At 36.7% G+C, this 18,088-nt stretch overlaps 1 protein-coding gene across 6 annotated transcripts in view; it reads left to right on the top strand.

Annotated features, from left to right (window-relative positions):
- The window catches only part of nhsa (Nance-Horan syndrome a (congenital cataracts and dental anomalies)), a 105,380-nt gene that overhangs the window by 78,180 nt on the left and 9,112 nt on the right, over positions 1-18,088 (top strand). For 2 of the 6 annotated variants that reach the window (XM_051880146.1, XM_051880148.1), the window contains exons 2-6: positions 7,261-7,413; positions 9,008-9,147; positions 9,236-9,280; positions 12,376-12,438; positions 17,141-17,336. In XM_051880146.1, the coding sequence (XP_051736106.1) occupies positions 7,261-7,413; positions 9,008-9,147; positions 9,236-9,280; positions 12,376-12,438; positions 17,141-17,336 (597 nt within the window). Of the gene's footprint in view, positions 1-172; positions 250-7,260; positions 7,414-9,007; positions 9,148-9,235; positions 9,281-12,375; positions 12,439-17,140; positions 17,337-18,088 lie in introns of those variants that run through there. The other 4 variants (XM_051880147.1, XM_051880150.1, XM_051880151.1 and 1 more) reach the window with 3 other exon arrangements.

Genomic DNA, 18,088 nt, shown 5'->3' on the forward strand with positions numbered 1-18,088 from the left:
ACTTCTTTGGAAACTTTTTTATGGTTTCAGCCTGGAAATCTGAGTTTGTTTGTTAGCACATCCCTTTAATGTTTTCTAAATATGTTTTAGAGGAAATATAAATATGTAACATTGTGTTTTTTCCCCTACATAGTTATTTTGTTTCTCCTTAAAGCAGTTGAAATTACTGTGCCACTAGAAGAAATTGCAAGATTTGATGGTTTCCTAGGTTTCCCAAACACCTCTGTCTACAATTATTTGGACAAACAGGTAATCCCGCCCTCAAATTCACGACATTGATTGAGCCAGAAGTTTACATTTCAAAGGTTTGAAATGGCCCTAGTGTTTACATGCTTTGTAAATGTCAATTTAGTTATTGTTTCTGCGCGTTAAACTTCTTCGGTATTGATTTTTGAGTTGCCTTGAATTGCTGATTAGTGTGAATCGATCATGCATATATGAGTCTGTGCAACTAACAGCATTAACTGGCCAGCGGTGTGGATTAGTGACCCTGTGCATCCTTCCTTTGGACTGCTCCAGTGAAGCATAACAGGATTACAGCGGCCCAAGTTGTGGCCGGACTGAACCATGTGCACCGTCAATAGGGGCTAGAGGATATCTAGGGTAACAGGGTGGAGATTGGGGGGGTGGGGGGTTGCAGATGTTGCAGCAAAGCTGGGCTGAAAGTAGCCTGAGGTCTCAGTCAGTCAGTCAGAGAGAGAGAGAGAGAGAGAGAGAGAAAGAAGTGTGCTGTGATTCCATGGGGTGATGAACAAGCCCCAGGGGGCTGAAGCAGAAAGGCAAATGAAAACACGAGAAAAAAAACGAGAAGAAAGATAGAGACACACTCATCCCTTGCTGACCAGCTCGGCTGAGACACTCCACCATGGTAATGGCTCTCGGATGCTGCATGCCGCTGAGGTCTAAAGGTACAGTAGATGTCTCCTGTCATAGTGACATCTTGAATGCTACACTTTGTAGCTTCTTATGGCTGTTCAGTGATTTAGAGTTGATCCATAACTGTCAAACCCCATTTTGCAATCTTATCCCTGGATGTCATTTGTTTTATAGCCTAGAAACTCTGACTTAAGTGAACTCATGTCATTTGAATGTTACTAAATGCACTTTTGCATCATATTTACAATGTGAAATGTGCATTACTTTGCTTCTTTGGTGACCCAGTTGACTTATTAACAGCATTGTGTGGTTGTGATGTTGTGTACCTGGAAGATTTGCCAGATTGGTACACTCTTTAGGCTCCTCTGTAAGTAAACCAAACATTTGACTTGGTAATACCAAATGTGCTGTGACTTGATGGGGAGGGAAGGTGGTCTTTAGTGAGGTGTGGTGTCATTGGAATGAATGGCTAACATTTGGAGGGCTAGACTTTCCCACGTCGGAAGGTGTGTGTTTGTATTGGGGAATGTCAGTGGTCAGGGTTTGCCTCAGGGTTCGTGTCTCAACCAGTGGCTGGTGATTAGAGGGTGACTGTAGACTGAAGATGGTGGGTTTGAGCTTGAGAAACAGGACAGCCTGAAAGTACATTCCCATTGACAGCAGTTAAAATTACTGGGGGTCACTATACTTTTTCTTGCAAGGAGTTTTTACTAGGGATGCATGATATATTGGTATGGTCAACACTGGATATTTAATTGTGCATGCTCATTTCATCCACTTTTACATTTAGATTACCTTTGCCATAATCTAACACTTTCCTAAAGCCTTTAGGATTTGGATTTTTTTAAACACTAGTAATTTAATAACACTGGTAAATGTAATCTTTTGCAAATTTCAAAATTAATATGCATTTGTCATACTTTACATTATAATGTAACCTAAAATGATCACAACACTCTTTGCATTCCCATTGGGAGTTGCCGTATTGCATGACATCATACATTTGCATAAACTTGGGCTCAATATAGTTGCATCAGCAACAGTTGCTGTCACTTTGTTGATGCAAATCACTGGCCCTTTACAGGGCTAAAGGTTTGATTCTGTACAGTAAAAGAACTATAATGAAATCCAACATGAAATGTTCAGAAAGAATGTTCTGTTGAAGTATCCATTAAATTTGAATGTTTGAGGTTTTGGAATATCCGCAATGATTTGGCGCCAAGGCCTCCAACTTCAGTTTTACTTTCCAACTGTGGTGTTCAAAATTGCAGTTTTACATGTTTAATCTACAGATAGCATTGATGATAGAAGAATGGCACTGACTTTGGAAAGATAGCAAAGAAAACAGGGAGAAGGATCAGGAAAGGAAAAGGTTTAATGATAAAGCCCGTTCTGTTTCCCATCTCCACTTCTCATGCCAGAATAAGCCTGTTGGCTTATCTCAGGTGATACCATCAGTAGACAAGCGGTCTCCATGAACCATCTCTGTTGTTTTTGGGAGCTGTTTACTCATGTCTTACTTTACTCAGGCATTGGAGATGGCCTGTTTTTACCGCCTTTGAGATTTCTCTGATTTCTGTGGACAAGGGGGAATTCACCAAGAATGAACTGTGCCTGTTGATAGTGATGTTTATTTGCACATTTTATTTGCTTGATTCCATAAATGAATTAATGGATTAGTTATAATGTTCATCTCTATCATATGAATAACTGTTGCCATGATCACTAGAAAATGTAGAGATAGAGACTCTTTTAAATTTCCTTTGCACTGCTGTTTTCAAAAGTGTTGAATTCACCCCTCTTGTTTCTTTTTCTCAGTTTAGTGTGGAAACACTTTAGGGTGTTTATCAATTAGGTGCAACAGCTGCTGAAAAGACCCACATAGACAAATGCCCATCTCTCTCTGAGGTGTTTGGACTGTGGAGAGATAGAAAGAAAGAGTTGTTATTCCAGTTAGAGATCACTGCTGGGTTGCTCTTTACCCCATGCTGCTAAACAACTAACAACCAAACAGCTCTATAAGGAAGAGACCTCCCAACCCCCTTCCCCACAACTACCCTGTCCTGAATCAACCGACAGACTGAGCTTAAGGATTGCTTGGCTAAAAAAGCCATTTCTATAGCATATATTTTCAGTCTAATCAATGAAATTGAACATTATTTGCAAGTAGCACTTATAAGTCTTAGCATGAGAATCAATATGGCTTTTCAGAACGTGTAGGTTAGGGAGATCTTGTGAGTTCCCTACTGTGTTACTACAATGGTACAGATGGATTTCATACAAACTCTGCTAGGTCATTTTCACCATTGGCATTAGTTTTTAATGCATTCAATAATGCACTTTATTATTTATGCAATGTCCCCATTTGACCCCACCCATAGTATCATTTGTATGCATTTTATCTAAAACAAGTGCAAATTGCACATTTCGTCACGTCAAATTTTGAATATTGACTTTATATATTTTAGATTATATTAGATTTGTAAAAAAAAAAACTTTTCTTAGAGATTGATGGAAAAATTGGCACGGCACTCAACTGTTTGTGTGAAAGTTTTTTGTGTTTAGTTGCGTGGTGTGATTCAGTGGTTTTCATCTTGATGGTGAGTTGATGGGCTGCGATGCTACATCACCATGGTTAACTGGAGCTGTGTCTGTCTGAGTAAAGGGAACCGAGAAGGGCAAGAGTTCAGTCCTCGGCAGGGGTCACACTTGGAAACCCCACTTTAAACCTTCCCCATGTTTTCCATCACACTAAGACTGTTCAGACTGCAGGCAAATCTGATTTGTTCTCAAATCAGATCTTTTCAGGCAGACTGTCCGCACTATTAATTGCAAGTGATCAAATAAGATTTGTGTGTCCAGACATAACCAACCTATCTGCATGGGTTGCTTTGGTAACAACGTAGGCATACCAACATATGTGACGAGGCTTTCAAAACAGATGTAGGAAAAATGGAGGTGCATCATCTCACTCTCCAAATAAGTGCCTGTCGAGTTGCAGTGCAGAACTCCTCCATCGCACAGCAAAATGCTGAAATCTGGACATACCATTTGCATTTCCATCACCAGATTTTACGTTATCATTGTGTTGCGTTAAGAGTGACACAAAAGACAGTTTGAAATCCGATTTGAGCAGCCAGAGCGTCCAGACTGAGATGCATCTGTAAAAATTGATTGGTATAACACTTCAAACCACCTCCATAAATGGTTTGAATCAGATTTGAAAAAAATCTGATTTTATGTGGGGGTTTTTTTTGTCCAGACTTTCAAAAACCTATAAAATCTGGATATGCAAAATATCAGATTTTTGTTGGCAGTCTGAACATGGCCTTAGTGTCCAGCCGCCATCACTTCACCCTACTTAACATGCTGCGGCCCTCACAGAAGAGTCATCTTGGATTAATGGATAGAAGCATTTCATCCCTAAATTTCATAAGTTGCACTGTAAATAAACGTGATTTCGAATTGTAAATTAATTAATCAAGTGACAATTTTCACCTCATCTATATAGACAAGTGCAATTAAACAGCAGAAATGGATGTGCTGTTGGAGATTTGTCACATTATCCCTTCAAACAATGGTCACTAATGATCTCTCAGAGATGACCTACTTTGATTCAATTAATGAACCTTTAAAGGAGACTGTGACAAATTTGAAAGAAAAACAGTATGCACTACTGTGCAAAAGTTTGGGGTTTTTGGGATTTTTTTTAAATTAAAAACACTTTCATTCTGTAGGATTCTTGAGTACTATAAGTTTTTTTTGGAGAACAATTCTTGATGTTACGTTCTTCAGATTTGTTTCTGAACCACAGCTTCTCCTTTGACATAAAGCTGTGAAATGGTTTTCAGAGTGAAAGGCGGCTATTACATCTAAGGGTCGGTTCATCTTCACAGTCAGAAGTCTTTGATCAAGACTCAGAACTGGCCCAGGACACCGGTCCAGCTCGCTTCCAGACAGATATTCTCCTTAAATGAAACCTTTGAATCCACTCCCAGATGGGAGAAATCCTCAGAGGACAGAAATGAGAGGAATAATCTGGCAAAACTACAAAGGAAAGCGGGGTATGGGATGGCAGAGGTGGTCTGCAGAACAGGCATATGAGCTGAAAGCCAAGTCCAGGACGACACAGAGCAGGAACTGGACGGAAATGCTTAGCAGACGCCTGTTGTCTGGTAAACACAAGGTCCATGATGCATTATCTCGGAAGAGGTCTCTGGAATAGGTTTTGGTTGTAGAAGATTGTTCTGCAGTTTAGCATGTGATAGAAGTCTCTTCTGCTCACCAAAGCTGCATTTATTTGATCTAAAATACAGTAAAGGCTAAAAAAAATGTAAAATATAATTATAATTTTAAATAACCGTTTTCTATTGTAACATATGTTAAAATGTAATTTATTCCTGTGATCAAAGCTGAATTTTCAGCATCATTACTCCAGTCTCAGTGTCACATGATCCTTCAGAATTCATTATAATATGAAATCATTGTAACCCTTATAGACTAGAAAGCACATTTCATTATTATTTGCATCATAACTTGTAATTTTGCTGTAAACGTTTGCAGAATATTTAAGTGTGTGTGTGTTTGTCTGTCAGACTTAGAGAGACACACAGAGTTGTGCTCTATTGAGTTTGTGACCTAGATTGCTCTGCATTAATGCTGGTGACAGGAATGTCTCACATAGAGGAGCTGAACGTCTATTCACTCGCATTATAGTGAAAACTGCCTGCAGCATCCCAGCCAGACAGACCCTCTGTGTCTATTCATAACTGAGGTGTGTGTGTGTGCGCGATATATGTGTAAACACAGAACACATGCATTTACTTTTTAAGCACAACTGCTCTCTTTAGGGGTTGATAATGGAAGTGCATTGGGTCTGTCATATAGATTTTAAAGATATATATTAAGAAAAATATATTTATATATATATATATATATATATATATATGTCCCAAGGCCTTCATTTTACCATTATCCTATAAGCTGTTTTGAACAGTTTTTATCTGTTTGAACAAAAAAAATCATAATAAAAATCAATTTCCTGTTTTTATGAGCTTGCGAACAAGAATTAAGTAATAATTTAAGAGTTTCTTACAAATGGTTTAGTCTGAATCAGAATGCACAGCTAATTTTGAATGTCTGTCCATGGAAAGAAAGATAGTTTTGGCCCCTGAATGGTGTAGGTATGGCATTTACCAGCAAGAGCTAACTGGATCTGCAAGCCAAAACTATAGTTATGGGCTGCGTCTGAAATCGCATACCCTCGAGTATGTACTTATGTTGTACTTTGCAGCTCTTAAAAAATATGTTCTATATAATATGAATGTGTGTGTATGAATGTAATTTGCACTGCATTCACCATGTGGTTATTATCATGTAACCTACCAGCGTCAGTTGCACATACTCTTTATCGCCTACTATATAGGGAAGTATGCGATTTCGGATGCAGCCTACTTCAGAATCTTGCCGGACGTAGTATAGGTCATCCATATTCCGTTGTGTCCGAATTCACAGTACTCATAAAGCAAAAAGTCTCCAGGTGACCTGCTACTTCTGGTGAGATTCTGAATTGTGCATATGATGGACACTTTACTATCCCATGAGGCCACAGGAGAGGATTTGTGAATGGTAGTGAAGTGACATAACTGACGCTGGTAGGTCACATGATAATGACAACATGGCGAATGTAGTACATCCAGATTAAATTCAGACTACACACACTCATACTATATAGAACATACTTTTTAGCAGTCGTGAAGTAGTTCAAAATAAGTACCTACTTGAGAGTATGTGATTTCGGATGCAGCCCTAGTTTGAAATAGACTGTACCCTGATGAACCTGTGAGGTGGAGGACTGATGTTTGCTTTAGGCTCATCATGAATCAGGTGTTTGGTTCCATTAAGACCTTTTGTCTCTCACACACTGAAGCATTAGCCGCTGACAGATTGCAGCATTGTTTTGCTAATGTTTGGCTATTTGATCAGCCGCCGAGGTTATTTGCACTTCACACCAGTGCTAGCTTCTCTGAGAGCATTTGAGGAAGTGATTAGAGCGGGTTTATAGGCTCAGTTAAGAGTCAAAGGTCTCAGTCTGAGCAACTAGGCCTATTGTTTCACTTTGTCTGTCTTGGTAAATCTTTTAAATTCAAGACAATGTGTGATAAAGCATTAATCTAACAAAATTTACTGAGGTTTATGCTTAAAGGGGGGAGGGGACTGTTTTGGGGCTATATATATATATGAATAGGCTTATAATATTCAATATATGTGCTATCCTTTTCTACTATTGAGTCTACATGAATGTAAAAAAAAGAAAAAAAAAGGGCATATGGCCACTAATATATGAATGATGTCTTTGTAACACATTTTCTCTTCTATCTGCAGCGCTGTCTAATCTGGACATTGAGAGTAAGCTGAGTGGACATTATCAGGCTCCGTGGCACCTGCAGAGAAACGTGTTCCTGCCGTCGACCCGGCCCGCGTGTGTGGAAGAGCTGCATCGAAATGCCAAACAGAGTCTGCGGGCACTGTACAGAGGTTAGAGACGTTTACAAATCAATACCGGTCGATTATCAATCACCAGAGTCATTCCTTCATCCTGTGAACACCTTCTGACAATCACTTCTCCTCTAGGCCAAGTTATTCAAAATCCTCCATTCAGTGGCGGGCGGTAGACGCTTACCGCCCTCTAGTGGAGGAAGATGGATGTGTCATGTCTGAAGTGCTAAATGCCCAATGTTATTGTAGATGGATGGATATATATATATATATATATATATATATATATATATATATATAGTATTAGTATAATATAGTAATATATTATAGTATTTGTGAGTATTTCTAATCTAATTCAGTATTCATTTTAATTTTAGTTTAAGTTATAGTAATTTTGTGCTTTTTTATTTTATTTTTTAAACTTTTCTATGTAGATTAAATTTATTTTATTAGTTTTAGTAATTTTAGTACTTAAACTTTTTTAATTCAGTAACTTGCCAAGGCAACTAATATGTTTCATCTAATATTTATATTTTATTTCATTTCAGCTTTATTTCAATTAACAAAAGTGATTAAGTTTTAGATTAAGTCAACAATAACAACACTGTAAATATGAGGATATTTTCATTTTAATTTTAGTTTAAGTTTTAGTCATTTTGTTCAGTGCTTTTCTTTTTTTTTATATATTTCTAAATAGCTTTCATTTATTTTTTTTCATTCAGCTTTAGTTTTAGTAATTAGTGCTTAAGTCAACTTAAACTGTTTTTTCCCCCAGTTACTTGCCAAGGCAACATTTCTAATTTTTGGTTAATTTTTTTCATCTAATATTTATATTTTATTTTATTTCAGCTTTATTTCAATTTTTTAGTAGTTGTAGTTTTAGTTTAGGTTAGCAATAAAACTTTAACAGGATAGTATTTTTAGTTTTAATTTGAGTTTTTTTTTATTTTTTTTTATTTTTTTTATGTTTCTTTACAGCTTTAATTTATTTTTATTGTAGTTTTAGTTTGAGCAATTTTAGTACTTAACCTTATTTTATTTCATTTAGTTGCCAAGGCAACATTTCTAAATTTCTTTAAGTTTTTTTAAGTTTTTCATCTAATATTTATAATTTATTTTATTTGACCTTTATTTCAATTAACGAAAATGATTTTAATAGTTTTAGTTTTCATAACAACACTGTACATGACAGGATAGAACTATTAAAACTATAATATGAAAATTAGAATTCCTAAAACAGAGATTTATTTGTAATGTATAAGCAAAAATGAAAAACGTCAAATGACATAATAATTAGCCACACACCATAATAAAATTGAAACCATTAAATCTTCACTTTACAGATCAATAAAAAATGTCAAAAAAAGTTAAAACAATTGAAAAAAAGGACAAATACATTATATGTTCAAAAGTGTGGATTATGATTTCATAAACTCACACTATGCTGTTTCTAATTACTAGTGGTGCTTGAAAGCATCACTGTTATTATACTGCTCTTAGTCAAGGTTAGTGATTTGAACAAGTATTAAACTTCAGCGTTTGTGTTCCAGACATGATTTATTCCTCAGATCATGTGTCTTGTTGATTAGAAATGACTTACAGATTTCTCTTTTGTGTGTGGATCTGCACACAGACCAGCAGCAGAGGCAGGAGGTCAGCGAGAGACAGCGGAGGGTGACCATCTCCATCTCCATGGCTCCGCCCATGATGCCCAGCTACCCGTCGCCCCGCACGCACAGGAGACGACAGCAGAGAGAGAGACCGCTGACAACGGTAAACACCTGCCGTGCTGGAGACCTGAGCTATAGTGTGATTTCCTGTAGACGGTGTGATGATGATGATAGTGTGTCTGTGTGTTTAGGAAAGGACAGAGAGAGACATAGAAACTCAGACAACACAAACACAGGTAAACACACGCCTGTGTGTCACACAAACCTCACACGCTGCACTGCATGGAGACATTTCATTTTAGCCAAATCAATCCACCACTGTTGTCCTTTATTTGTGTATTTTTGTCTTCAAATATCCCCTTGTGAAAGAGAAGTACACTTTAGCATACTTTTAAAAACATATGATAATGTTTTCGGACACTTTATTGCATGTTAATTGCAATTAAATAAAATGTATTACACTTTAAATTTACATTAAATGCAGTTACTGGAACTTAAGAGTGTTTTTTGACCCACTTAAGTAGGACTTGAGTATATCTAAATATGTAGTCATAATTCACTTTAAAAAATGCTGGGTTAAAAACAACCCAATTTGGACAAACCCAGCAACTGGGTTGTTTTAACCCAGCGGTTGGGTTAAATGTTTGACCCAACCTGCTGGGTAGTTTTATTTAACTCAACTGTTGTTTAAAAATTACTATTTTGCTTGCCTAAAATGAACCCAAAAAGGTTGGAAATGAACATTTATTAATATGTTTAGTAAATAATAATTAAACAATAAACATTTATCAAATTGCTTATTAATAAATGTTCACCTGTTGATTATTATTGTTGCCTCTAGTAATTATGTGTCAGATTTTTAATTTCCAACTTATTTTGGGTTCATTTTAAGCCAGCCATATAGTCATTTTTAAACAATAGTTGAGTTAAATAAAACTGTCCAGCACGCTGGTCAAACATTTAACCCAACCGCTGGGTTTGTCCATTTTCAACCCAACTTGGGTTGTTTTTAACCCAGCATTTTTTAGTGTTGCTTCTATTGTCTTTGAAATTTGGCAAATAGCATTTATGGTGAACATATGTAATGATGAAGTAGCAGTTTAGTACATTTAAAATATATAAACTTTATATGTAATATCGAATAACTGACTTTACATGTGCTTTAGTATGTTAGTAAACACATCAGATGAGTATTTCTGTAATGCATGACAAAATATTATTAAAACAGTGATTTAAAATGTACTTGAAAGTAAAACTTTTTACTTGAGATTAAAGTTCACTTTCTGTAAGTGCACTTCAGTAGCTTTTTATCTCAATAATATGGTATATTATCTGCAAGAACAGTTTTTTAAAATATACTTTTAAGATTTGAAGCGCACATTAAAAACAATTAAGTGCACTTTTTTACAAGGCTCATTATGGAAGCTTGTTTCCGCCACTGAATAAAAAAATAAAAAAGGTAATTGTGACTTTTTATCTCACAATTCTGACTTTTTTCCTCTCAATTCTGACTTTTTTTTGTCGCAATTCTGACTTTTTTTTCTCTCAATTCTGACTTTTTTTTTGCAATTCCGACTTTTTTTCTCACAATTCTGACTTCTCGCAATTCTGACTTTATAACTCGCAAATCTGACTTTTTTCTCGCAATTGCAAGTTTTTTATCACACAATTCTGACTTTATATCTCGCAATCTTGAGAAAAAAGTCAGAATTGTGAGATTAAAAAGTCGCAATTACCTTTTTTATTTTTTGCTTCATGGCGGAAACAAGCGTCCATAGCTCATACCTTGTGAAGGATGTAATCAATATGCAAGTTGTTTACAGTAATGTAGAGTATTTTTTTCTTCATGAAATCATGATGGTGCTACATTATTCATTCATTTTTCGGTCTCACAGTTTGTATCTTTTGACACATTTTAAATAAAGCAGAAGCAGGTGATCATCTATATCGGCCAGGCTGCCAGTTCAGTTCTTCTTTTTTTTTTTTTTTTTTTTTTTTAAATTTAATGATTATTTTGATCCCGCTGATCCAAACTCACGTCATCTCTCTGGATGACGTGTCGTAAGGACATTATTTGTACCAGGCTGGTCATTAACTCCTCTTTTGCAGCCAACCCTGCAGCCGTGAGGACAAACAACATTCATTTCTTTATTAAACATCTTATAACAACACTATTTTTTCAGGATGTTTTCAGGTTGCTGACAGGAGTTCAGTCAGCTGTGCTGGATTATATATCTTTACTTATAGTAGTACACATGACCTAACCAGGTGATAACACACAATATCATCTTATTCATGTTCATTTGATTTCGACAAAAAGCCAATAGGATTTTTCCATTGGCTTTTGGATAATGACAGAAAATAAGCTCTGTGACCAGTGAAAGCTTATGATTGTTGCACGTTTTGTTCATCATGATAATCTTCACAAATGAACACAGCTTTTATGAATTTTGAAGCCTAAATACAAACTCCAGAAGTAAAAAGCTAAATGTACATGACTTCAATGTCGCCATCAATAAACTTCTGACAACTCTTTCAGTCTTTGTTTAAAAATATTTTCCCTGAAAGTTTGTTAGAGTGCGATTATAAACACAACAAGGCTGTGAAAGCGACTAGTGAGTAGATGAGTTTATCTGTTCGGATGATGTGCTTGTATTAACTGCATTTAACCAAAAATCCATTCAAAAAACTCATTTCTGGGTTTTGGCCTGCAAAAATACATCAACCCTCTGTTTGCATTGGGTAGTCCCGCCTACTGTGAATTCTGATTGGTCCAAAATTCTCCTCAACATGACTGCATATTAAACATTACATTTTTATTTGCCATGTGTGACCGAAAAGTTACTTCTGAAATGCCTTGCTCCCGGTTAGGACACATGCTGCGTCCCATTTTGCATACTATCCGTCCTACATAGCGTGCAAGAGTAGAATTAGTGCATCTCAAATTATAGTATGTTGAAAATAGTATGCTAAATGTTTGTGACCAATGGGAATATACTTCTAGATCCAAATTGCACTGTGCTAGTATGTACTTTTCCATCACAGCAGAGCTTACTTTTAGTGCACACTATATATGTATGTGAATTGGGATGTACGGCATTTCGGTGCTGCAGAACTGAGAACGACTTCTTAATTATATATAATCGCCTACATCTATATCATCCCATCATGCTTTGACAAGCACAATGAATCATGACTGTTCTGTCAGTTTAAATGACTGTAACAGTTTTGCATACACAAGCACCAGACTGTGATTCCCTCATTATGTTCATATCTGTGTTCATGTTCATCCTCATATTCATGTCCATCTTTGTGTTTGTGTGTGTTGTAGTTCCAAAGCACCCGGTCCTCCTCCCCTACTGAGTGTTGTCATTTTTCCCCGTGGAGCAGAAAGGTATTTTACCCCAAATGTCTCCTAGATTCTACTTTCACGCTGATCTAGAAACAGTTTTGCATCCCTAATCAAATCATAATCAACTGCTTCCAGATCAGAACCTTTGACAAAAATAAGATTTGGTTTGGTAGAATCTTTAAGACAACTTTTTAACATTTATGAGCTTTTAATATAAATATTTACTCAGATATTGTTAACTTCTGAATGAAAACCAAATCTTAACAGGGTTCTTTAAGCTTTGTCTAACATCTATAACTTCTCTTCTGATGCTACTACCTTCTTTAGTTCCTAACATCAGCAGTACGCCTGACCTTTCATCTGGTTATGACAACATCAAAATGATCTTCTGTGCATGTGTGTGCAAGTCTGAATGAAAGAAAATAGTTGTAGACCAGTGTCAGGAACTCATTAAGGGGGAATTGGTTTTTGAGGGCATCTTACAAAAATATGAAGCAGCACAACTGTTTTCAAAATTGATAATAATCAGAAATGTTTCTTGAGCATCAAATCATCATATTAGAATGATTTCTGAAGGATCATGTGACACTTAAGACTGGAGTAATGATGCTGAAAATTCAGCTTTGATCACAGGAGTAAATTACATTTTACAATATATTCACATAGAAAGAGACTTCTTTCAAAAACTGACTCCAAATTTTGAATGGTAGTTTATTTTTATGAAGCATATAAAAGCACACATCATGTCGTTTATTTATTTATAAATAAAATAATTTAAAAAATGAGCATGAAGTCAGATTGTATTTTTGCAAATCTGAGTGTCTTTGAATTACCCCTATTATCTTCCCTCACCTATATGACATCCACAGTTTCTGCAGTGACTTTAAAGGATTAGTTCACTTCAGAATGAAAATTTCCTGATAATTTACTCACCCCCATGTCATCCAAGATGTTTATGTCTTACTTTCTTCAGTCAAAAAGAAATTAAGGTTTTTGAGGAAAACATTCCAGGATTTTTCTCCATATAGTGGACTTCAACAGTTACCAACAGGTTGAAGGTCCAAATGTCAGTTTCAGTGCAGCTTCAAAGAGCTCTACACGATCCCAGACGAGGAATAAGGGTCTTATCTAGTGAAACGATCGGCTGTTTTTAAAAAAAAAATAAAAATGTATATACTTATTATCCACAAACGCTCATCTTGCACTAGCTCTGCGATGCGCCACGCATTATGTAATCACGTTGGAAAGGTCACGCGTGACGTAGACGGAAGTATCGTGATAGGGCAAAAAACTCCATGTCATTTTCTCCTCCAACTTCAAAATTGTTTGACATTGTTGTTTTACCTTTTTTTGTAAAGGACATTTGACTTGGTCTTCGCACGTTCGCTTTGTAAACACTTGCTCGGTACTTCCCCCTACGTCATGCGTGACCTATCCAACGTGATTATGTAATGCGTGGCGCATCCCAGAGCAGTACAAGATGAGCATTTGTGGTTAAAAAGTATATAAATTTATATTTTTTTCAGAAAACAGCCGATCGTTTCACTAGATAAGACCCTTATTCCTCGTCTGGGATCATGTAGAGCTCTTTGAAGCTGAACTGAAACTGACATTTGGACCTTCAACCCGTTGAACCCCAGTGAAGTCCACTATATGGAGAAAAATCCTGGAATGTTTTCCTCAAAAACCTTCATTTCTTTTCGACTGAAGAAAGAAAGACATAAACATCCTGCATGACATGGGGGTGAGAAAATTATCAGAACATTTTAATTCTGAAGTGAACTAATACTTTAAATCCTCAAATAAAAACTAAAAATCTCTGCAAGTGAAATTCACTACAAATGCGTTTTTGCCCAGATTTAACCCTGGTATAGACCTAGCAATGCTGTATAAATCAACACTTGCTCAGACTAATAAAACACTGTCCTTCTCATGCTCTCTCCAGCATTATGCTCCAGAAACAGTATGTGCGGAATGTCTACGACACACACACACACACACACACACACACACACACACACGGAAGTGCGCTAGTCTGAGGTTTCCTAATGACAGGGTTTCCAGGGTAGAGCTGCTGTCTGACTGCATGTGTGTGTCTGTGGCAGAAAAATATAATTGCCCATCAACTCCCGGCACTGTGGCTTACCCACAAACCCCTGCCTGAGTGCCTGACTCCAAGATAGATGCCTTAGAGAGTGAACACGAGAACAGAGACACTCTGTCATGAGTTCCCTATTGAAATTTTGTCTTCAGTTCACACTTCTTGTTGTCTGTCTTTTCTGATCCATTTTAAGACATATGCAGGGTCAAAAATGAATGCAAATAAAAAATCGTCTTTGTTCCTTATAAAGTGACCAGCTGTGACCTGTAAGTTTAGCTGGTAACGTGGAACTGCAGCATAATGCATGTTTCTAAGTCGAATGATAAAAACAATAATCTGAAACTCATCGACGAATCCATTGTTATTAAGTGAGCAGAAATAATAATTGATCATCAAATCAGCATATTAGAATGATTTCTGAAGGGTCATGTGACACTGAAGACTGGAGTAATGATGCTGAAAATTCAGCTTTGATCACAGGGATAAATTACATTTTACTATATATTCAAATAGCAAATGGTTCTTTTAAACTGTAATAATATTTCACAATATTACAGTTTTTACTGTAATTTTTTATCAAATAAATGCAGCCTTGTTGAGCAAAAGAGACTTCTTTCAAAAACATTAAAAAATCTTAGCAATTCGAAACCTTTGACTAGTATTGTACTTATTTATTTAATCACTTGCCATTGGAAGATTGCCAAAATGTACATTTTGGACCATAAACATAAGTCTTGTAGACATATACTATAACTTTCACTTTCTCAGATATCCTCGCACTCCTTTACGCTCTATCTTTCTCTCTTTCTGCTCTTAAACTTCATGAATGGCATTCTTTCATTCCCCTGATGTCTCGTTTCTTTTCTAATCAAAATAGCTTTTGAACACGAGCCAGATGGAGAAATCAAACCGTCACATTTGGCTCTTTCCCAGCCCCCTACTTTCCCTCTTCTCCTGCTCAATTTTGGCTCCATACACTCCTTCTCCTTTTCTTTTTTTCTGCTTTGATCCTGTGTTTTCCAATACTCCACTTCACCCCTTGCCCCTCGTTTCAGCGCCGGCAAACAAAAAGGCCATAAACTCCCTTTGATTCTGTCCGTCTGTTTTTGTGCCTCTTCCCTCTTTCTTTTCCTCCTCCTCCTCTGGTTTTGGGAGAAGTTTCCGTGGTAACACTTTTTTTTGGCTGCTGTTTATTGTGAGATCCTCATTGGGCGGCTGGGAAAGTGACACACATAGACTCAATATCACAGCTCTCTTTAACACTGTGCACGTTCATATGTGGCTGGGTGACAGCCACTGAACGCTTCAAACCTTTTACACTCTGTAAACTCCACAAGGTAAGTTTGTACGGTAGTTTTAACTCATTAGATTAGCTGCAAAGTTAACTGACAGGATTTAGTGAGTGTACTTCAGCTGGTGCAGTGGATGACAGCTGAAAAGTGGGAATTGAACACTGAAGTGTTGTGTTGTGTGCTTCATGTAGATATGCGTCCTCCTGGGTTGTTTCATTTCTTATAATTTTTTCCTGAAACTGTTTTACACTAATGCATCTTCATTGTCATTTGCTTTGCATGCATCAACGCTTCTTTATGCATGTGCATGTATCTTTTGTAACTAAAATCTAAATGTTCTTCAATTTTAAGTAAGTTATTCCCCTTTTTCACAGACCTCATGAAATCAAAATAGGATTTTTGTTGCTTTTAGCTTATGTCTGTTAGCATTGAAGTTTTCTACTGTAAAAGTTAACTTTTAGCAGATAGACACAGAAAAACATACAATCTTCTTCTCCAGGAAATATGGACCAAGAGTATTAATAATGTATCCAACTTTTAAATATTTCTTTAGCCACTAGCTAAAGACTAGCAAAAAATCCCTAGCAAATGATCACTGACGTAAGTAAAGACCATTGGCTATTTAAAAGAAAAAAGGTCCAACTTCCTGTTTCATTGGGAAATACGTCATAGGAACATTAAAGGTTTAGTTCACCCTAAAATGAAAATGATATCATTAATTACTCACCATCATGTCATTCCAAACCCGAAAGACTTTCGTTCATCTTCAGAACACAAATGAAGATCTTTTTAATGAAGTCTGAGAGATTTCTGTCCCTCCATTGACAGCCTACGCAACTACTTTCAAGCCCCAGAAAGGTAGTAAAGACATCATTAAAGTAATCCATATGACTATAGTGGTTTAACCTCAGCTTTATGAAGCGACGCAAGTGCTTTTTTTGTGCAAAAAAACATAATTTACCACTTTATTTAGAAAATATTAATCTCCAACAAAGCACTTGCTTCGCTTCATAAAATTGAGGTTAAATCACTAGAGTCACATGGATTACTTTAATAATGTCTTTACTACCTTTCTGGGCCTTGAAAGTGGTAGTTGCATAGGCTGTCTGTGGAGGGAAAGAAAGCTCTCAGATTTCATTAAAAATATGTTCATTTGTGTTCAAAAATGAACGAAAGTCTTGTGGGTTTGGAACAACATGAGGGTGAGTGATTAACTAACCCTTTAACTGCGCTTATCAATTTAATTCATGGGGTCTTGAAGTTTACAGCAATTGTAAACATCATTAATTTGATAGACACATCCAACCGCAGAAAGCTCATACTGATATTCTTTGCCAAAATGTTCTTCTAGGTTGCTCCTCCAGTTGATTCAGATTCAGAGGCAGTGGCTCTGGGCCACTGGCCGAAGTGCCCGATCCCAAACGTGCCCTCAACGCTGGACAAACAGACAAACTGGGCTGGACTCTTACCATTACCCACCCCAGAAGAGAAGATGAAGACAGACTCTCAAGTCATCACCTCATGCATTGTTCCCATTAATGTAACAGGTAAATGCCTCTACTGTTTGCTGGCGATAATGCATGCCGAGTCAGAACTGAGTATGACACTTAAATGGTAGTTCATAGCAGTTAAAATGTTTTTTTTTGTAAAGGAAAGTTTCATTATAATAAGGAAAATTAAAGAAAAGCTACTTTCGTTCTAGTATTGCTCAACTGCATACTATTGGGCTCAAGTCTGGTGACATTGTCACTACTGAAGGAGAACTTTGGTCCATTAGGATCTAGTGATGTTGTAAAAGTGTGCGAATTTAGTATGTAAGGGAATCCTAAAGAGCAGTGATAACAGATAATGCCAGGAGCTTTGTGCCAATTCTTGATTAAGGGTGTGTTCACACTTGTAGTTCGGTTCTCTTGGTTCTCAAAGAAAATGATACATTTAGACCAGGTTCGTTTAGCATTCACATTGCCATTTTTAACACTGAACCTAAAGATACAAAACAAAAAAAAGGCTTTTGTGATGTATATTTTGCAACAGAACTTGTCGAACATCCAAAACAATGCTGCGAGGAGACACGGTTCTGATGCCTGTACCGAACTGTGATAGGCAACATCGCGACTATTATGAGAAAAAACTGGTGTCCTTTTTAGAGTCATATCTTGTGGCATCATGTTCTGTTTAAATGTCTTTGGTCCGTGTTACATTGATATTTCAGTTGAACCCCACCAGAGTTCGTTTGAAAGCGGACCAAGACCCATTTTTTTTTTTAAGGGGTCTCGGTCCACTTTTTTGGTGCGCACCA

This window comes from Ctenopharyngodon idella, chromosome 22, assembly GCF_019924925.1.
Source record: "Ctenopharyngodon idella isolate HZGC_01 chromosome 22, HZGC01, whole genome shotgun sequence".
Classification (NCBI taxonomy): Eukaryota; Metazoa; Chordata; class Actinopteri; order Cypriniformes; family Xenocyprididae; genus Ctenopharyngodon; species Ctenopharyngodon idella.